We start from the raw sequence: 22,207 nt of genomic DNA, 5'->3' as shown, positions 1-22,207 counted from the left end.
AATCATAGGGGCATTTGTCTTCTTAATATAATAGGAAAAGTGTATGGTAGGATACTTATTGACAGAGTTAGAGAAAGAACAGAGAAATTAGGGAGGCTTTAGGAAGGGAAGAGGTTGTGTAGATCAGATATTCATTCTTAGATCTTTAGTGGAAAAGTTTCTAGAGAAGGGAAAGAAGTTGTATGTGGCTTTCATGGATTTGGAGAAAGCATATGACAGGGTGGATAGACAAGGATTGTGGAAAGTGTTAAGAATATATGGAGTAGATGGGAAGTTGTTGAATGTTGTGAAGAGTATGTACGATGGTGCGAAGGCTGCAGTGCGTGTGGATGGGGAACTAAGTGAATTTTTCTCTTTGAAAGTTGGGTTGAAACAGGGATGTGTCATGTCTCCATGGTTGTTCAATCTGTACATGGATGGGGTAATAAAAGAGGTACAAGGTAGGGTAGTGGATGTTGGAGTGGCCCTGGTGAGAGAGGATAGTGTTTGGAAACTCCCTGTACTGTTGTTTGCAGATGATACTGTGTTGTTGAGTGAAGACGAAGGGGAGCCACAAGGCTTGGTGGATGAGTTTGGGAGAGCGTGTAAGAAACGGAATCTAAAGGTAAATGTAGGGAAGAGTAAAGTGATGGTCTTTGAGAGAGGTGAAGTCAGTGAATGTACAGCGAGGTTGGATGGTGAAGATTTGGAAAATGTGAGTACGTTTAAGTACTTGGGTAGTGTGATGAGTAAGGATGGAGGTTTGGAAGGTGAAGTGCGTGAAAGGGTACAGCAGGGAAGAAAGGTTGCTGGTTCTTTGAAAGCAGTGATAAGAAACAGGGAAGTGAGCATGGAAGTGAAAAAGTTACTACATGACAGAATTGTGATACCAACTCTAACAAATGGAAGTGAAGCTTGGACGTTGTTGGAAGGACACAAGTCAAGAGTGAGAGCAGTGGAAATGAGTTATTTAAGAGGAGCCTGTGGAGTCACATGGAGAGACAGGCTGACGAATGAGGATATAAAGGAGCTTTGTGGTGTTGATGTGGATGTAATAGGCAGCGTTATGAGGAACACACTGAGGTGGTTTGGCCATGTGGAGAGGATGGAGGGTGAAAGACTGACGAAGAGAGTGTATGTGAGTGAGGTGGAGGGGGGAAGAGGGAGGGGGAGGCCGAGGATGAGATTGTGGGATGGGGTGGAGAGGTATATGAGAGAGGAGGGTGTGAGTTGGGAGCAGGGCAGTGAAATGGCGGGGGACAGGGCGACTTGGAGGCGATTTGTTTGTGGCCACCCCAAACGGGATTGAGGCGTCTGGCAATAGATAGATAGTTAGATAAGTTCATGTAGTGTGACCTCATGGACCAGGAATTGAGTAGAGGCTGCTGGGGTCCAAGCATTGTGGAGAACCATTAGGTAACCAAACCTGATGATTCAAGCATGGTGTAACCTTTACAAGCAAAAGGGAATGATGTATGTTGCTAGTGTTTTTCCACATGAAATTGACCATTCTCAGGCTGAATGAGAATGTCATGAGTTTTCATGGGATTCAGTTTATAATGGACACTGTTGCCTATAGTAGTATATATCTTTGTTTAGTGCAGAGCCTATTGGTATATGTATAATAATGTGGTTGGTGGGGGCGCTCACCATCCACTCATTCGATGTAGTGCTGCTGTCAGTTATCTGCCCTTTCTTCTCCTCCAAATCTTCTTTCCTTCCATCCTCTTCTGTCTTCCTTTCCTTCATTCTTTCCTTGTCCTTCTGCCTACGGGTAACTTTACACTCCCTCTTCTGTCTTTCTTTCCTTCATTCTTTCCTCTTCCTTCTGCCTTTGGGTGACTGTACACTGAGTGACAAGCCAAATGGTTTCCTGTACACCAAGAAACCATTTCCTATGCTGGGTGGTAACCATATAACCAAATTTTGGCGCCTGGTGGTTTAGTGGGTAATTATTGTGCTCCAATCGGATTGAGCTGGTGAAGGTTCATATCCATGGGGTGGTTGGGGTTGATTGTTCATGTAATGCCACTCAGGGATGAGTGAGGCTGGTCACTCTCATCATAAATGTCAGGACCAACTGGTTAGCCCCGGGCTCCTACGCTCCTCATGGGGCAATGTAGGATTGGATGATGGATGGATGGATGACATGATAGATTAAATATAAATATACCCTGGAAGACAAAGCATTATTTTAGGAGACTGTCAACATCAAGTGTGAAGAAATATAAAAATTAACGAGATACCGTACGTTAACATTTGTAAGGCACAGAACTGGTTGGCTAATCTATGGAAAGGTGTTAGTTAAAACTGGAAAATTTATGGATAGCTGGAGTTGTACAATTTTTGACATGGAGTTAATAGCTAAAGACAGTATCAGCAGATCTTCCATTATTTTAAGGAGAAAAAAAAATTCTCTCTCTCTCTCTCTCTCTCTCTCTCTCTCATGTATTTAACCAGTTTGATGTTAATTTTTCTTTGCAGGTGGGGAATAAGATGGGGCTGCGGTATGAGACAATGGCCACAGGAGTTGTCTACTTCCATCGATTTTATATGGTTCACACTTTCCAAGCTTTCCCCAGACATGCAAGTATCAGTTTCATGTTAAGCAACAGTTACCGGTATCTAACATTTTACTGAAGAAAATATTGTGTAACTGAAGTACAATTGTTCCAGGAATCAAATGGGGTTGGGGAGATTGAACATTTTGTGAGTTGTAGCTCTGTGACGATGAGGGCAGGTCTCCATGTTTCTTTATGTAAATTCCTGTTTGAAATATGCCATTAATGTTTTATTTAACTACATTCCACTCTGACATCAGGGTTTTACAACTCTCAGTAGCTGTTCATGAGTTTGTTGACTTGTGACTAATGTCTTTTTTGTGACAGACATTGCTCTTGTTTACCTTGTGTGATTTACGGTACTTAAGCCTCAGGTATTACACTTTTCACTGAAGCAATGTTAAAGGTTTTGGTTCCTCAGGTGACTGCCTGCTGCTGTCTCTTCCTTGCGGGCAAGGTAGAGGAGACGCCCAAAAAGTGTCGAGATATCATGAAGACTGCCAAAAGCCTCATGGATGAGGACACCTGGGCAGAGTTTGGTACTGATCCTAGGGAGGAGGTAAATAGAGTTATTTCTGCTTATCTGTCTGTCTCCTTTGCCGACATTTTTTCCCCTCCCTGGAACTTCTTCTCACAGGGAATGTCTGTAACAGAAGAACCTCAACACTTCTTTGTCCTTACACGTCTTTTGCTTTCTCACCTATTCTTCCATTCCAGCATACTGATAAAAATTTTTCAACTCTCTTCCATGCAGCTTTAGGTCTTGCAGCATTAGTAAGTGATGAGTGGTTCTTTTGGGATTTTATGTTTATCATCATCATCAGCAGCATCATCTGGACCTCCTTTCCCACCCTAGGGCAGGATGAGGAGTAGCAGTGTCCAGACAGCCCAAATTTGCCCAATCCAATGGACCACACTTCCATTCACTCATCAATCAAGCCCCCGGAATCTTGGCTGTATCAGATATGCCGAAACATTCACCACATTCCATAGCTTCACATACACACGTCCAATAGAGTCAGTCTAGATGCCGTCATGTGAAAAAGGGGTGCCAGATCCCTGATCATGCACTTCTCCTCAAAATATTCATCCAGCCAGCTCAGTCTCTTGTTAGTTCCCTAGCCTTACCGACTTCCAGACCTCTCTTCCTCACACACTCATCCACCATAACTCTCCACCTTCTCCTTGGCCTACCTCACCTCCTCTCTTCTTCAGTTTGCTCAGATATACTTTTTTCACCACTCTGTTGTTATCCATTCTCTTCACATGACCTTACTGTCTCAGTACACTCTCTTCAGTTCTGGTGTCCACAGACTTCCTCACTCCACATCTTTCACGAATCACATTATTTTGTATCCTATTGACTCTCTGTATTCCACATACATTCCTAAGCAGTCCCATCTCCACTGTTCTCACTCTTGACTTTTCATTTTCATGCCGCACCATAGTCTCACATCCATTTGTTAAAGTTATCACTAACAATCCTTCATGTAAGCCTCGTGTGGCTGCAACACTCAAGCCTCTGTTTCTTATCAAGGCCTTCATTACACCAGCTACTTTCCTTCCTTGTGTCACTGTTCTTTCCACTTCTTTTGTGCATTTTCCTCTCTTTTCCATCACTGTACCCAGGTATTTGAACTCTCTTACCAATTCCAGTCTCTCTCCATTCACTCTAACATTGCACTGGGAGACACCTTCTCTCTTAGTAACCATCAGTTTACTCTTTTCTACATTTACCCTCATGGCACGGCATTCACAGACATCAGCAAAACTCTGCACTAGTCTACCAAGTTCTTGTCCAGTATTTGCAAGTATAGTCACAGCACATGACTCTAAGGTTGTCATTGTTGTACTCTGGCAACCTACCGGTCAAAAGTGTGTCTGATTTCGTATCATTATACATGAAAATTATTATACATGAAATATTATACACAAATTATATGCATCTCATATTACAGTATACACAAAATCGGATGCAACGTGGAGGGGTAGGTTGCCAGGGCACAATAATGACAACCTCAGAGTCGCGTGCCGCAACTATAGTATCGGTACTTCATCATCAGCATACAACAAATTTGAGATATTCCATCCATCACCGTTCATTACCAACGCCATCCCCCTGTCCATTACCCAAGTTTTTACGTCTCTCATCACCCCATCCATATACATATTGAACAACCATGGGGACATCACACAACCATGTCGCACACCCACACTGATCATGAACCATTCACTCAGATGCCCATAACCCTTACAGATGCTTCACTGCCATCATAAAAACTCTAGATGGCACCTAGCAGCTTACCATATACACTGTAGCTACGATGCCAAAACTTTCCACAGTCCTTCTGTGTCTGCTTCGTCGTATGCTTTTTCCAGATCCATATATGCCATAAACACCTTATGGTCCTTCTCACCAGCCTTCTTCGCTAGCTGTCTCACTGCAATATTTAATCACATAGGTGTAATCACAAGAATTTATAGTAACTTCTGTTAAGAGGAAACTTTTAAAAACTTTATTTGTACAGTATACCCTTGATATAACAAACTAATTGGTACATTAAAGCCAATAGTTTGTTCATGTCGAGCACCATGCTGTTTGGTAATTTCCTAGGCTTCGTGGCTTTTACCAAACAGAGATCTATAGTGTCGTTCGGCTATACTGTCGTATGGTACTTAATAACTTACAGCTAGGTCTGAATTCCTCACTTTCTCAATAAATGCTCTGTTTACTAACTTACGTGTTGATTCTTACCTTTCAGGAAGTTATTGCACTGCAAATAGAGACAGCAAGTAGGTCTTGAATAATTATGTTTGTTCATCATCAGTTGGGTGGAGCGAGACAGGTCTTTCTCACTATCCTCAATGACAGTAAGCTTCTCCTTTAAAGATAATATTTTCTTCTTGGCCTTGGTTGTTGGGGGAGAAGCACTTGAAGGTCGTGATGCCATGACTTCAGGCAATAGAGGTACAGTAGTACAGTATTGTCTTTGGTGAATTTTCAGAGTGATGTAGGGAGGTCCCCCTGCGTTGCTGGTCACCCAGGGACTGATGCAGCGTTCTGTAGATGTGGAGAAGCACGGGTGTGTGTGTCCCTGCATGTGTGTGTGCATGTGTAGGGATGGCCAGTGTTTCCTGCATGTCCATTCTTTTACAGAACAAAAATTCGATAAACGAACTTAAAGTTCAGCCAGCTCAAGCAATCAGTCAAGGAGGGGCAAACACCATGGGCGCATAGCCTCACTTACCCTCCAACTCCACCCATGCAGGTTCCTTTGTGCAACTTTCCAGGCAGCGACTCCTCCTCCTCTAAGTATCTCCTGACAGGAGTGATCAACCTGCTCCAGCCATGAGTTACGTGGCCTTCTCCTTGATCTCCTCCACCCTAGCTTAACTTGTTCACAGATCACCCTGTGGGCAGAATCAGCCTCAGGCAAGGGGGCCACATGACCATATAGCAGGAGTTAGCGTTGACATATCATGTGGGTAATAGGCCTTGATTCAGTCTCACGGCGTAGTCACTCATTATGCACCCATTTATGCCAGTGATTACCCATGATCCTGCAAAGACGCTTAGTACCAAAGGAGTCAATTGGCCACTTCATCACTGTTTAGTGTCCATGTTTCACAGCCATAAAGTAAGACACCAGAGCCTTGAAGATGCAAACTTTCGTCCTTCTACACAAATAGCGACAGCACCATATACCCAGATTGAGTGCATCCATAACCCCATAATCCAGACCAGTGCGACAAGAGATCTCTCTGTCTGATCTGCCATTGTTATGGACCACACTACCAAGGTGAGTGAATCTTTCCAAGACTACTATATCCACACCACATGCTTGGACAGACTGAACTGCTTCATCCAACAAGCCACCAAATACCTGGACCTTGGTCTTGGCCCATGAGACCTTTAATTCCAGTGTCTTCGCATTCTTGTGAAATTCCTCGGGGAAACTCAGTAGTATCTCCAGCGACTCTGCTAGGATAACTGCATCATCAGCAAAGTCAAGGTCGATAACCCAGAAATTGCCAGTTGATATACCCTACAGTGACTTTGACTCATAGCCCGGTCCAGTACCCAATCCATATATGTGTTGAAAAGTGTGGGGACAAGGACACATCCCTGTCTTACACCAGAACTTACTGGGAAGAAGTTGAATGCCCCCCCCCCCCACACACACGCACATGACAGCACTCTCAGTGTTTGAGTACAAGCCAGCAATCAGTTGGATTATCGCTGCAGGGATCCAACGGAGGGTCAGGACTTCCCATAGTACCTCCCAATTTACTGAGTCAAATGCCTTCTTGAGAGCTACATAGGCTGCTAGCAGACCTTGTCAGAACTCAGTATGGCATCCCACAAGAACTCAAAAAGCTAGGATATGGTCACCAGTAGACTTCTTGGGCGTGAATCCAGATTGCTCAAGCCTCTGAAACTTTAGCAAATGGTCCTGGATACGCATCAGGAGGATGTGAGAAAAAACTTTGCCTGGCACACTGAACACTGTAATACCACAGTAGTTATTACAGTCACGCTGATCTCCTTTTCCTTTCCAGATAGGGATGACCAAACCATTCCAGTCAGGAGGAATGATACCAGTCTGCCAAATGGCTTCTGTGACTGGATGTAACCCCCAGATCATGGCTTTGCTCCCAACTTTGATCAGTTCTGCCGGGCTGTCACAAACCCCAGCTGCTCTACCACTTTTCAGCTTAGCCACTACCTTGATTTCATCTAGAGAAGGCACAGCTTCGTCAATTGGTGGGACAGCAGTCAATGGTTGTACACCAGCTGACAGAAACTCTCCACTGGGAAGTTCAGCAGTATACAGTTGCACAAAGTACTCAGCCCAATGAGCTTTATATTCACATTCCCCTGACACAAGCTGTCCATCTGCTGTCAGAACAGAGTTAACCTGAGAGGTGGGTCTGGAGTGGAGCTTCTTCAGGGCGTTGTAGGCAGGTCGAAGGTCATTTGCATGTAAACGGCTTTCCAGCTCTTCAACAGTTTCCCTGACATACCTCTCCTTGTCCCTTCTTAATAAAACTCATGCCCGTCAAGACAGAAGTCTGTGCAGTTCCCGATCCCCAGCCAGTCTGGCTACATGACTCTCCTCAGTTGTTGTCGGAGTCCCCTGCAAGGTGAATCCCATCCTTGATCTCGGGCAGTCTCTGATCCAGTCATCAGCTGCTACCAGAGTTGCATGCTTAAAGGTTTCTCATCATTCAACAGGATTCTCAACAGTACTGAGCACTTCAAACCGATTTGAGACTGCCACTACATTCTCGTATGTGCACTCATCCCTGAGTTTCTCAAGATGGAACCTGTTTTGGTGGCATCTTGAGAATCCCTCAGTTTTGTTTTGTAGCTTCAGAGTAGCAACAAGAAGTCTGTGATCAGTAGCAAATAACTGTGCACTCAAAGATCTCTGCCAGTTCAAGGTGGTCATTTAAACTAATATTTGTTAAAAGTAGGTTTGATATGTTGAGGGTTTACTGTGTGTACATATGAAATTTTCCAGTATCAAGCTTTTGCTTATGGTGTAGATTTTAAAAAGTGGCAGTGTTAGAGGAGGGTAGTTCATATATAGTATCACTAATTTTATTGGTTAGTGCACATGAAATAGAATAGCTAATGGAGGATATATGTATAGAAAGCTAAGCCTCAGGTTTAGATTCTTTAACTGGTACAGGTAGGCTGTAGCTCTTAGTCAGTCATAGTTTTTATAGCTACTCCAGGTAATTTGGAGAAAAGGTAGGGAGTGTCAGCAGTACCGTATTTGCAATTGTTGGAACTCTGAGGAGGTAACTGGAGACTTTTTTGTCATGTAAAATGCTGTGTGGAAGCTAGGTTGGTGTCCTGTCTACATAAAATGAACAGTGGCAACCTGGCTACAGGTCGCCCTACATACCAAAAGGGGTAAAATTGGAGTATTTATAATTATTTTATTTTCAGTTGTGTTTTATTTTATAAGTACTAGTGGACAGAGTGAGCACCGTAAAGTAGTTTTACTTTGTGTCCTGAAAATGAACATTCTAAAGATGCAGTTAGTATTGGAGGTTATGTGATAGTGGCAGTAGGAAATGTCTTTATTGTGTTTGATTGTTGGTTAGTTGATATAGTTAATTTTTTTCTTGTTTGTTGATTTTACGTATTTCGTGTAAGTGCCATTTGCTTTTGACGTCGCAGGTAGTTATAGTGTAACCAATCTGTACTCTGGTAGGATTTCATGGGTTAATAATCTGTATGTCTAGAACAGTTTATGTAATTCCTCAGTTTAAGCCCAAAGATGTGGCTGGAGTTTATTCAGTCATGATTTCTAAACCCATTCCATACAGTCACATGCAATACTTTAGATTATTTTTTACTACTGACAGATGAATTTTGTTAAATTTTATGGAGGATCTTTGGTCATGAAGGGGTTAACGAAGGCTGTATCAAACTCCTCCAGTCCAGAAAATCTCTTAAGTCAGATAAAATCGTCTAGAAAAGGGAAGAGTAAGATAAACAAGACTACCGTATTTAAGGTGGTCTGTGGTAAGCAGTGGATCATAGTACAGTACAGTAATCAATCGTTATTCTTTTCTGCCTCACTAGGGCTGATATAAGAGTTCTTTTTTTTTTTTTTCTCCATAATGGTTTATCAAAAACAGTTACTGGATGAACTTACTGATACTTGATCATGTAAATAGTATTACAAGAGATTTAGGAGCTATAATTTTTTTTTTTTTTTATGCGAGGAAGAAGGAACCAGAGGCCGCGGGCCTACAATTATTGTTCATGAGAGAGAGAGAGTGTTCTCCTTTTAGCTATGGGTATTTGATTGTGGTAAGATTTAGGAAACTGGATTAAAAAGTCTTTTTGGACCTATCGCCAATTTCTTGAACAAAATTTTCTTTCAATGTCCCTTTGCATCCAGCAGTACAACGAGGAACATGGACTTTGCTTTAGTAATTCCAGATCATACAGTCTTTTAACCCATCACGTCCTGACCAATTTTCCACCACTGACCCCCAAGCCCCGACCAATTTTGGAAGAAATTTTTTTTGGCTCAAACCTCCGCTTTTGGTGAGAAACATCGAAAATTCATAGAGAAATCGCTCACCTGAGGTTTAAAATACTCGATACAGGTAGCAGTACTCCCTTACCTTACTGGGTTTTCTATCAGGCTGGCTCCAAAGAAAACGAGTTCTGTGGGAGGGTAACTATTCCACACCACTCATAAACGGTATTTATTTATTTATTTGGTACGAATTTATATGTAGTACGAGAGTATATTGGTTTTCAAACAGTAATATAGGCAATATAAGCATTGTTTCACTCACTAACACATCATACCTGACCTTTTTTGGCAGCATTACCTGATCATCATTTCTGACTACATAAACCTTGTCCTCCACATTATCATCGATTGGGCAACCACTCTGGCCCTGAATGCCTTTATTGGCCAGGTCACTGGTAACAGGTGAATTGCCGAGACAATGGCATGGGGGGGGAGGTCATGCGGGGTAAGGCATTGTCCCTGCCTGGCATCTTGTAGAGGAATAGAGGAAGGTGTCCAGTGTATACGTACCAAAAATCACACCCGAAAATTGAAAATTGAGCAAATTATGAACCTTGCAGTTGTGCGATGTACCGGTATGTCGATGGGTCTAGCTGTGACAAAACGTTGCGACGTACCCATACGTTGACGGGATGCCTCGGGTTAAGGAAAGGTTGGAATTTTGTTTGAACCTAATTTTTTTTTTTTTTTTTTTTTTTTTTTTTTTTTTTTTTAAGGAAAGGTCTCATGTATGAAAGGGTTAAGGGCTGCATGTCTTCCCTCCAGTTCAAAAATTCTTTTCATAGCTGAAAGAAAAGAGTCTAAAAATGCAAGGAATGTAAGAAAGACATCACCTTATCACAAGAAGTATCATAATGATCATTTTTTATATATATATATATATATATATATATATATATATATATATATGTCCGACTCTGGGCATAGGCTTCACAGCCTGCTTTCAAGGCCCAGTTGCCCTCCTATGTACCGCACACCTCTACATGTCACCACTTTAAGCATTCTTCATGTTTTAGTCTTTGATTGCCTTCATTCTTTCACAGGTGATGACTCTGGAACGTATACTGCTACAGACCATCAAATTTGACTTCATTGTAGAGCATCCCTACACTTACCTGCTCAAATATGCAAAGTGTCTCAAAGGTAAGTCTTGGCATCTTGCTTACTTAGAACTAGACATTTTTTTTTTTTTTTTTTTTTTTCTTAATCAGGCTCAGTTCACCAGCAGTGGACACCAGCAGACAAAATGAATTAATATGTATCCCTGCTTATGAGCAGGGGTGTACTTAAAATATGTACCGGAATTGGTATTACACTTACAATTTTTACACTTTCTTGACAACCTGAAATACTGTTTGTTTTTCTTTCTTCAATTTAGGTCTCATGTAACATATGCAGGAACTGTTGAATTAGTGAATGTTGTATATCTTGATCTATCTATCTTGATGATAATTGTTCGTTGTTTTGTTTACATTGAGACAGGAGATGAAATCAAATATTTACATTTTATACTCTTCCTTGCAGGAGATAAAAAGAAACTCCCAAATATGGTCCAAATGGCATGGACTTTTGTGAATGACAGGTAAGCGATGAGTCCAGTAGGCTATCTGATTTCAGGGTTATGTGCAGGTTTAAAACCCAGACACTGGTGGATTCAGTCATATCCATATACTTCATCAATTTTCCAGAGGATATGGTGATATTGTGATTAAGAGGCTTAGAAAAGGGATATAAATCTGCAAATGTGCCTTGAAGACATTGGTAAGCAACAGAGGTTGGGTAATGTAAGAGGATTTTTTTTTTTTTTTTTTTTTTTTTTTTTTTTTTTTTTTTTAGGGGAAGGAGGAGGTTCAGATGATGATGATGATGATGATTATTGTTATGATTATGATGATGATTATTATTACTACTATTATTGTTATTGTTATTCTATCTATCTATCTATCTATTGCCAGACGCCTCAATCCCGTTTGGGGTGGCCACAAACAAATCGCCTCCAAGTCGCCCTGTCCCCCGCCATTTCACTGCCCTGCTCCCAACTCACACCCCCCTCTCTCATATACCTCTCCACCCCATCCCTCCATCTCATCCTCGGCCTCCCCCTCCCTCTTCCCCCCTCCACCTCACTCACATACACTCTCTTCGTCAGTCTCTCACCCTCCATCCTCTCCCAATGGCCAAACCACCTCAGTGTGTTCCTCATAACGCTTCCTATCACATCCACATCCACACCACAACGCTCCTTTATATCCTCATTCGTCAGCCTGTCTCTCCACGTGACTCCACAGGCTCCTCTTAAATAACTCATTTCCACTGCTCTCACTCTTGACTTGTGTCCTTCCAACAATGTCCAAGCTTCACTTCCGTACGTTAGAGTTGGTATCACAATACTGTCATGTAGTAACTTTTTCACTTCCATGCTCACTTCCCTGTTTCTTATCACTGCTTTCAAGGAACCAGCAACCTTTCTTCCCTGCTGTACCCTTTCAAGCACTTCACCCTCCAAACCTCCATCCTTACTCATCACACTACCCAAATACTTAAACGTACTCACATTTTCCAATTCCTCACCATCTAACCTCGCTGTACATTCACTAACTTCACCTCTCTCAAAGACCATCACTTTACTCTTCCCTACATTCACCTTTAGGTTCCGTTTCTTACACACTCTCTCAAACTCATCCACCAAGCCTTGCAGCTCCCCTTCGTCTTCACTCAACAACACAGTATCATCTGCAAACAACAGTACAGGGAGTTTCCAAACACTATCCTCTCTCACCAGGGCCACTCCAACATCCACTACCCTACCTTGTACCTCTTTTATTACCCCATCCATGTACAGATTGAACAACCATGGAGACATGACACATCCCTGTTTCAAACCAACTTTCAAAGAGAAAAATTCACTTAGTTCACCATCCACACGCACTGCAGCCTTCGCACCATCGTACATACTCTTCACAGCATTCAACAACTTCCCATCTACTCCATATATTCTTAACACTTTCCACAATCCTTGTCTATCCACCCTGTCATATGCTTTCTCCAAATCCATGAAAGCCGCATACAACTTCTTTCCCTTCTCTAGAAACTTTTCCACTAAAGATCTAAGAATGAATATCTGATCTACACAACCTCTTCCCTTCCTAAAGCCTCCCTGTTCTTCTCCAACTAATTTCTCTGTTCTTTCTCTAACTCTGTCTATAAGTATCCTACCATACACTTTTCCTATTATACTAAGAAGACAAATGCCCCTATGATTACCACACACTTCTTTTTCCCCTTTTCCTTTGTACAAGGGAATAATTATACCTGACTTCCAATCCTCCGGGACTCTACCTTCCTCCCAGGCCAATCTGCACATCTTCCACATCCATTCTACTACTATCTCTCCCCCATGCTTCAGCATTTCACCACACACTCCATCAATTCCTGGGGCTTTCCCTGATTTAACTTTCTTCATTGCTTCCACAACTTCTATCCTACTGATTTCTTCCTGTCTTCTCACCTCCCTCCTTCTCCCAGCCATTCCCCAGCCACTTATACTCGCATTACTTCCATCCTCTACGTTCAACAATTCCTTAAAGTGTTCTCTCCATCTGCTCACTTTTTCTCCCTTCTCCACTAGTAATCTACCATTTTTATCTTTCACTCCCTGCTAACTTCACTTCCACCCTGTCTTACTCTTTTCACTTCTCTCCAGAACATTTTCTTACAGTCCCTCCACTTTACACTCAAATTCCTTCCAAATTCCTCATCCACTCTCTTCTTACTCTCTCTTACTAATCTTTTCACCTCTCTCTTCCTTTCCACATATAACTCTCTCTTCCGCCTCTCAACTTCTTCCACGCCCCTATTTCTCACCCATTCATTGTATGCTTTCTTCTTTTGTGCCACAGCCTTTTCACCTCTTCAGTCCACCACGCTGTTCCTTGCACCCCCTCCGTCTTCTCTTCCTTCCACACACCACATCACATGCTGCACATATTTCTTCTGTAAATATCTTACACACACCTTCCACGTCTCCCATCTGCTCCAATACATATTTGCCCAATCGTTCCTCCACTTCTCTTTTATACTCTGCCTTTATCTCATCCTCTTGTAACCTTTCCACTCTCCTTGCAACTACTCCTTCCTCTCGTCTTTCCCTTCTTCTATTCCTCCATCTCACTTGCATCCTAATTCTGGCCACCACCAAGTAGTGGTCAGAAAGTCCACTCCCCCAACCTCTATACACTCTTGCATCCTTTACACATCTTCGCATCCTTTCATCCACACATACATAATCAATCATTGCCTTCCTTTCATTCAGTTCACCACCCACCCTTCTCATCACTCGCCATGTATACCTGTGGATCATTTTATGCCTGAAGAGGGTATTGGCTATCACCAACCCCCTCCCAGCACAAATGTCCACTAATGCACTCCCATTCTCATCTATTATTATTATTATTATTATTTATTTGCCATAACTTAAGGTAGTGTTTTCAGGTAGGGGTATCTGGGGGAGACTAAACCCTGCTGGAAACCCTGGTTCTGTGGTTACCATCCAGCATAGTAAATGGTTTCCTGGGTACTGGAAACCATTTGGCTTGTCACTTAGTGTAGAGACCATAAGGCAACACTACTGTACATTGAGTGAGTGGATGATGGGCACCCCCCACCTACCACCGTCAGATAGGTATATGTGAAGCTACAGAACATGGTGAAATTTTTTGTCCTATCTGATGGAGCCAGGATTCCGTGGGCTTGAATGATGAGTGAATGGAATATGTGGCTCATTGAATTGGACAAACTTAGGCTGTCTGGACATTGCTGTTCTTGGGAAAGGGGGTTCAGATGCTGCTGCTGCTGATGATGATGATGATGATTATTATTATTATTATTATAAGTTGTGGTAGGTGAGGGCGCACTCCATCCACTCACTCGATGTAGTGCTGCCCTCGGGTATCTGCCCTTTCCTCTCCTCCATCCTTCTTTCCTTCCATCCTCTCCTGTCTTTCTTTCCTTCATTCTTTCCTCGGCCTTCTGTCTACGGATGACTTTACACTTCCTCTTTTATCTTTCTTTCCTTCATTCTTTCCTCTTCCTTCTGCCTGTGGGTGACTCTACAATGAGTGACAAGCCAAATGGTTTCCTCTACACCAGGAAACTGTTACTACGATGGGTGGTAACCATGTAACCAAATATTGGCACCTGGTGGTTTAGTGGGTAATTACCTCACTCCAGTCAGATTGAGCTGGTGATGGTTTATATCCAAGGGGTGGTTAGGGTTTATTGCTCACTTAATGCCTCTCAGGGATGAGTGAGGCTCGTCAGTCTCATCTAAAATGTTAGGACCAACTTGCCTAGCTCCGGGCTCTTACGCTTCTCATGGGGCAACGTAGGATTGGATGATGATGATGATGATTATTATTTTTAATATTATTAGTTCCTCACCCTGCCCTGGGGTGGGAAAGGAGGTCTGGATGATGATGATGATAATGATTATTATTAGTGTTAGCTATTAAGTTGGCCCAATTGAAAATGATGAAGAACCCATCTCTCCCCCATTAGCCTGTGCACGACCCTTTGCCTGCAGTGGGAACCCGAGATTGTGGCCATTGCCCTGATGTATCTGGCTGGGAAGCTAAGCAAGTTTGAGGTGATGGACTGGGCTGGCCGCACCCCCAGACATGCTCACTGGTGGGACATGTATGTTGAGGGCATCTCCATGGATCTTCTTGAAGGTAGGTGTCTGTGATATACTGCATTCAGATATGTCTGTTTAATCCCCATGGATCTGCAGTACTTGAGGGTATGTTTCCATTTTTTGAGCCTTGAAGTATGCCATATAACCTATTGAGCTTGGGAATGTATTTTTCATTTTATTTGCATCATCTGACAGTTACATTTAGCCTAGGATAGACTCTGAACAGGAGTGGGTTGAATATAGCCTTAATAAACCACTTAAATAACAATGAGAGACCTTTCCTAAGTTACATATATAGTGTTTGGTAGCAGTTAGAGCAAATTAAACAGCATATCACTGAGATTCAAGGGGGTAACACAAGTAACTTAATTCATTCAGTACGATCAGCTACCTCTGTGTTACAGTGCCTCCAGACAGTGGGCAGTTTATTCAGTCTCCATGAATTTACTGAAGGGTGTTTTCATGTGTTAAGCCTAGAACTATAACATTTTACACCTGAAGTACCTTAACCCTTACACTATGGTGATTTCTAGTCTCGTTTCTTCTTGTTACCTCCAGAGTACTTTAATCAGCTTAGGAAAGCCCTCTTAAACTGAAAGAATTAAAAATAACCATCAGCAACCCAGTCAGTTTGATGTACGATATATATTTTTTCCAGATACTGTAATTTTAATCAGCTATGAAAAGACCTGTTACATTGAAGGGTTTTAAGGATTATTGACATTTTATTGCAATTTTGCATTATACAGTAGAAGATTGCTTGTTTAACTAAACAGTGATGTCACAGTTTAAGATACCTCCATATACATTCTTGCAGATATATCGGTGTATGTTGATGTTTGGTTGGAAGGGTTTTGCACAGAAGCTTTCAGTGTTAGTGTGTTATTAGAGTACAGATTCTAAAATCATAAATGCATTGGCTCAAAGGCCTTATGGTAGAATCATAATGGTACTGTAACTAATGAGAAGGATATCTTCAGCCTGTAATCTACTGGATTCACATTCAGATGAACTATGGGTTGTAGCTACTACTACTGCTACAGCTACTTCTAAGGTAGAACAACACTTTAGTATAGTGGGAGAAAGAGGGTACATTATCTAGGATGTGTACTGGTATATGGCAGTGATAGCAGAGTGGATGAAGTAGGGGAGAGGGTCCAGGTGGGCTCTTTTCTGTATTTGCAGGGTGGATGAATCATTACCGTACATACCATAGTGCCGTTACAGTACAGTACATAATCTAAAGCAGTGCTGCAGTGCCCAGGAGATGTTTTAGATTGAGAAGAATATCTGGGGTTTTCAGTAAATTTGTTATTGTTTTTATTATTATTATTATTATTATATCTATCTTATTATTATTATTATTATTATTACGGCGCTCCAATCAGATTGAGACAGTGAAGGCTTATATCCAGGGGGTGGTTGGGGTTTATTGCTCACATAATGCCATTCAGGGATGAGTGAGGCTGGTCACTCTCATCTTAAATGTCAGGACCAACTTGCCTAGCTCTGGGCTTCTATGCTCCTCATGGGGCAGTGTAGGATTGGATGATGGATGGATTATTATTATTATAGATTATTATTATGACTACACTGAGTGACAAGCCAAATGGTTTCCTGTACATTTACTATGCTGGGTGGTAACCATATAGCCAAATTTTGGCACCTAGTGGTTTAGTGGGTAATTACGGCACTCCAGTCGGATTGAGCCGGTGAAGGTTTATATCCAAAGGATGGTTGGGGTTTATTGCTCACATAATGCCACTCAGGGATGAGGGAGGCTGGTCACTCTCATCTTAAATGTCAGGACCAACTTCCCTAGCCCCGGCCTCGTACGCTCCTCGTGGGGCAATGTAGGATTGGATGATGAATGAATGAATGAATGAATGATTAGTAGTAGTAGTAGTATGCAGCATTTTTCTGTGAGCCTGTTAGCGTTGCTGTCTATGTTTGTATTTCATTATTTCATTTATAGAGTAGTTGCAAGGAGAGTGGAAAGGTTACAAGAGGATGAGAAAAAGGCAGAGTATAAGAGAGAAGTGGAGGAACGATTGGGTAAATATGAATTGGAGCAGATGGGAGACGTGGAAGGTGTGTGTAAGATATTTACAGAAGAAATATGTGCAGCATGTGATGTGGTGTGTGGAAGGAAGAGAAGACGGAGGGGGGTGCAAGGAACAGCGTGGTGGACTGAAGAGGTGAAACAGGCTGTGGCACAAAAGAAGAAAGCATACAGTGAATGGATGAGAAATAGGGGCGTGGAAGAAGTTGAGAGGCAGAAGAGAGAGTTATATGTGGAAAGAAAGAGAGAGGTGAAAAGATTAGTAAGAGAGAGTAAGAGGAGAGTAGATGAGGAATTTGGAAGGAATTTGAGTGTAAAGTGGAGGGACTGTAAGAAAATGTTCTGGAGAGAAGTGAAAAGAGTAAGACAGGGTGGAAGTGAAGTTAGCAGGGGAGTGAAAGATAAAAATGGGAGATTACTAGTGGAGAAGGGAGAAAAAGTGAACAGATGGAGAGAACACTTTAAGGAATTGTTGAACGTAGAGGATGGAAGTAATGCGAGTGTAAGTGGCTGGGGAATGGCTGGGAGAAGGAGGGAGGTGAGAAGACAGGAAGAAATCAGTAGGATAGAAGTTGTGGAAGCAATGAAGAAAGTTAAATCGGGGAAAGCCCCAGGAATTGATGGAGTGTGTGGTGAAATGCTGAAGCATGGGGGAGAGATAGTAGTAGAATGGATGTGGAAGATGTGCAGATTGGCCTGGGAGGAAGGTAGAGTCCCGGAGGATTGGAAGTCAGGTATAATTATTCCCTTGTACAAAGGAAAAGGGGAAAAAGAAGTGTGTGGTAATCATAGGGGCATTTGTCTTCTTAGTATAATAGGAAAAGTGTATGGTAGGATACTTATAGACAGAGTTAGAGAAAGAACAGAGAAATTAGTTGGAGAAGAACAGGGAGGCTTTAGGAAGGGAAGAGGTTGTGTAGATCAGATATTCATTCTTTGATCTTTAGTGGAAAAGTTTCTAGAGAAGGGAAAGAAGTTGTATGCGGCTTTCATGGATTTGGAGAAAGCATATGACAGGGTGGATAGACAAGGATTGTGGAAAGTGTTAAGAATATATGGAGTAGATGGGAAGTTGCTGAATGCTGTGAAGAGTATGTACGATGGTGCGAAGGCTGCAGTGCGTGTGGATGGTGAACTAAGTGAATTTTTCTCTTTGAAAGTTGGTTTGAAACAGGGATGTGTCATGTCTCCATGGTTGTTCAATCTGTACATGGATGGGGTAATAAAAGAGGTACAAGGTAGGGTAGTGGATGTTGGAGTGGCCCTGGTGAGAGAGGATAGTGTTTGGAAATTCCCTGTACTGTTGTTTGCAGATGATACTGTGTTGTTGAGTGAAGACGAAGGGGAGCTGCAAGGCTTGGTGGATGAGTTTGGGAGAGTGTGTAAGAAACGGAATCTAAAGGTGAATGTAGGGAAGAGTAAAGTGATGGTCTTTGAGAGAGGTGAAGTTAGTGAATGTACAGCGAGGTTGGATGATGAGGAATTGGAAAATGTGAGTACGTTTAAGTACTTGGGTAGTGTGATGAGTAAGGATGGAGGTTTGGAGGGTGAAGTGCTTGAAAGGGTACAGCAGGGAAGAAAGGTTGCTGGTTCTTTGAAAGCAGTGATAAGAAACAGGGAAGTGAGCGTGGAAGTGAAAAAGTTACTACATGACAGTATTGTGATACCAACTCTAACGTATGGAAGTGAAGCTTGGACATTGTTGGAAGGACAAGTCAAGAGTGAGAGCAGTGGAAATGAGTTATTTAAGAGGAGCCTGTGGAGCCACGTGGAGAGACAGGCTGAGGAATGAAGATATAAAGGAGCGTTGTGGTGTGGATGTGGATGTGATAGGAAGCGTTATGAGAAGCACACTGAGGTGGTTTGGCCATGTGGAGAGGATGGAGGGTGAAAGACTGACGAAGAGAGTTTATGTGAGTGAGGTGGAGGGGGGAAGAGGGAGGGGGAGGCCGAGGATGAGATGGAGGGATGGGGTGGAGAGGTATATGAGAGAGGGGGGTGTGAGTTGGGAGCAGGGCAGTGAAATGGCGGGGGACAGGGCGACTTGGAGGTGATTTGTTTGTGGCCACCCCAAACGGGATTGAGGCGTCTGGCAATAGATAGATAGATTTATAGACATTTTTCTTTGCTGTAAAGAATTTAAAATGTTTGGATCCTTCATTGAATACACCTGTGTATGTACTTTATGTCTTCCTTCTCCAGATATCTGCCATCAGGTCTTAGACTTGTATTCCCCAAATCGATCTGAGGGTGCTACTGGCCAGTCTGAAGGTGGTACATCTGCCCCTGCTAGAACCCCATCATCTACCCGTCGCCCCACCACACCACCCCAGACCACTCCCACCCCACCACCTGCCAAGAAAGCAAAGAAAGAGGAAGTGAAGTCATCCCCAGCCAAGACCGATAACTCAGGGTCAGGAGGTAGCAGCACAGGGTCTGGGAACACACAACAGTATCCTTACCAGTATCAGTACCCGCCCTACCCTACCTCATATTCAGCTCAGCCTTCATCTTCACAACCTGCTCCCACATCAGGACCTCCCCCTTCTCAGAGATACCCTTATCCTTACCCTTCCTCCTCTACCCAAGGGCCTCCACCTCCTCAGGTTCCTCCACAGGCACCCCCTCCCACCTATCAGCAGCAGCGGCACTATTCTGCCCCACCCACTGCTGTTACCTCCCCTGCCCCACCTCCACACTATACCTCCCAGCCTCCACCTTCACATTACTCCTCTACCTCCCATCCTCCTGCCTCCTATCACCCTCCATCTGCTAACACCACACATTATGCTACCCCATCAGCCAGCCAATCCCTCCCACAAAGCCACTACCCAACTCCTCCTCCACCTCATGGGTCCTCCTCCTCGTCCTCATCATACTATGCCCCTCCTGCTCCATCCTCTGCTAACCCTCCTCCTGCTTATCCTCCTGTAGGTCCATCCTCTTCCTATCCCCCACCCAGTTCATACTCCCACTCCAGTTCTAGACCATATTAATTCTAATCAAGGTTTTTTATTTAGAGTTTTTTTTAAATTGTTTTATATGTAAATTACCTAAAGTTGAGTATTATTCTGTTTGAGCAAATATTTTGAACAGTGTCATACTGGTATATTCTTCATAATGGCTTGAAAAAAAATAAAAAAGTTTATTTTTAAGTACCATTTTGAAGACCAGTGGGGATTGCTGACTAGGTGCAGCAGTGAGTGTAGAAAAATTGTGGGAAATTTAAATAAAAAATGTAAAATTAGTCGGTGTTTGATATTATTTCCCCATAATTCTGTATTCAAGCTGGTTTATAAAAAATTGTCCATAACTTATGTAGCATCACTGCTTTTTTTGTCCATACAGTAAACCTCAATTATCCAAAGTAATTAACCAAAGCCCTATGTTGAGTAAAGTGAAATTCTGGATATTGCATAGTACCCCCCATCGGCTCAACATTCAGCATCAAACCAGGTGTTTTGTTACTGTCTGTCTCAACCCTTTATCCTAAAAACTTTCTCTCCAGTAAAAGGTGAAAACTAAACATAAAATACAGTACCGTACAGTAATGATACAGCACAGTAATACTGTACAGCCCCAGTTGACTACTGTGTATGAGCCAGTTGATAATAATTGCAGCCGAATATACAGTAAGTCCATAGAACTATTGGTTACTTTTTGGCAACGAATGTTGCATAATTTAGCCGGGTATCACTTTATTGGAGCTGAGCCAACAGCGTTGGATATTGTCTATCTATAGCCAGACGCCTTAATCCCTTACGCGGGGTGGCCACAAACAAAGTGCCTCCACGTCACCCTGTCCCCTGCCATTTCACTGCCCTGCCCCCCTGTCTCATATACCTCTCCACTCCATCCCTCCACCTCATACTTGGCCTTGGATATTGTGACGACAGGTAATTGAGAGTTTACTGTACATAGAAAACTACCTGTATCAATTTGTTATGGATAGCTTATTATGCAAATTTGTTTCACTCTTTAGAAGTTGTGTTTCTAGAGTCTGCATTTAAGATAGTAAAGATGCTGAAGTATTCCAGTTGGTATCATCTGTAACAATTTTGTCATGACTGGTTGCCACTAGATTATAATGCAGCACTGTAATGTGTGGTGTGAGTTAATGCTGTAAATCAACAAGCAAAAGCTGATTAATATCAGTATATGTGTCGGAGGGGAAAAATTATCCGATACAGTAATCGGTATTGTATCAGAATTGGCTGAATAGCAATGAAAAGTAAATAATTTTTTTGCCAGTGACTCTAGATTATTATAAGTCTTCTATCACTTATTTCTCCACCTTTTTAGGTGTAAATTAAAGCTGTAATGATAATTATTTTCTTTAACTATGATTGTATATCATTCTGTTCTCTGTCTTAAATCATAAAATGATTTAACTGAAACATATGGAATATTTAGACCATACTAATTTATCACTAGTTAAAATGAAACTCTATGCAAAAGCAATACTCAGACAGCAGTCTTCTGTCAAGGAGCTGTGGCAGACAGGTAGGACCCTACAAATCAGGCAGTAAACTGACCACAAGCACACATATGCAGCATACAGCACACTGGCAATGATCCATCAGTGGTATGATTTAGGCTTAATGTTTATATACTTTCGATGAAATTTTGGTCATCACTTGCATAGCCTATTTAATTTTGTTTAGCTAACATGGAAAATGCTGGTACAGTACTTTATAGAATTACATTTATTAATATATTGAACTACATCAAAATATCAATTCCTTAAACTTTCAGTTTTAAAGACGCTATAAGCTGATACCTGAACCACAACTCTAATTTAAGATGTTATTAAGACACTTTCATACTTAAAAGTAAGTAATGTCTT

The 22,207-nt window shown here is 42.2% G+C and overlaps 1 protein-coding gene across 3 annotated transcripts in view; it reads left to right on the top strand.

The window, feature by feature from the left end:
- Nucleotides 1-20,608, top strand: part of LOC145417797 (uncharacterized) — a 44,556-nt gene extending 23,948 nt beyond the window's left edge. For all 3 annotated transcript variants that reach the window (XM_080286411.1, XM_080286410.1, XM_080286412.1), the window contains 6 exons: nucleotides 2,464-2,565; nucleotides 2,962-3,099; nucleotides 10,651-10,750; nucleotides 11,132-11,189; nucleotides 15,164-15,336; nucleotides 19,564-20,608. In XM_080286411.1, coding sequence (XP_080142537.1) covers nucleotides 2,464-2,565; nucleotides 2,962-3,099; nucleotides 10,651-10,750; nucleotides 11,132-11,189; nucleotides 15,164-15,336; nucleotides 19,564-20,357 — 1,365 coding nt within the window. In that variant the 3' untranslated portion in view covers nucleotides 20,358-20,608. The remainder of the gene's footprint in view (nucleotides 1-2,463; nucleotides 2,566-2,961; nucleotides 3,100-10,650; nucleotides 10,751-11,131; nucleotides 11,190-15,163; nucleotides 15,337-19,563) is intronic.
- The last annotated feature ends 1,599 nt before the right edge of the window (nucleotides 20,609-22,207 follow it).

Source organism: Coenobita brevimanus, chromosome 111 (genome assembly GCF_032717465.1).
Source record: "Coenobita brevimanus isolate Jiangsu-jjx chromosome 111, ASM3271746v2, whole genome shotgun sequence".
Lineage (NCBI taxonomy): Eukaryota > Metazoa > Arthropoda > Malacostraca > Decapoda > Coenobitidae > Coenobita > Coenobita brevimanus.
The sequence above is the reverse complement of the archived record's forward strand: the minus strand, read 5'-3'. Positions and strand labels throughout refer to the sequence as shown.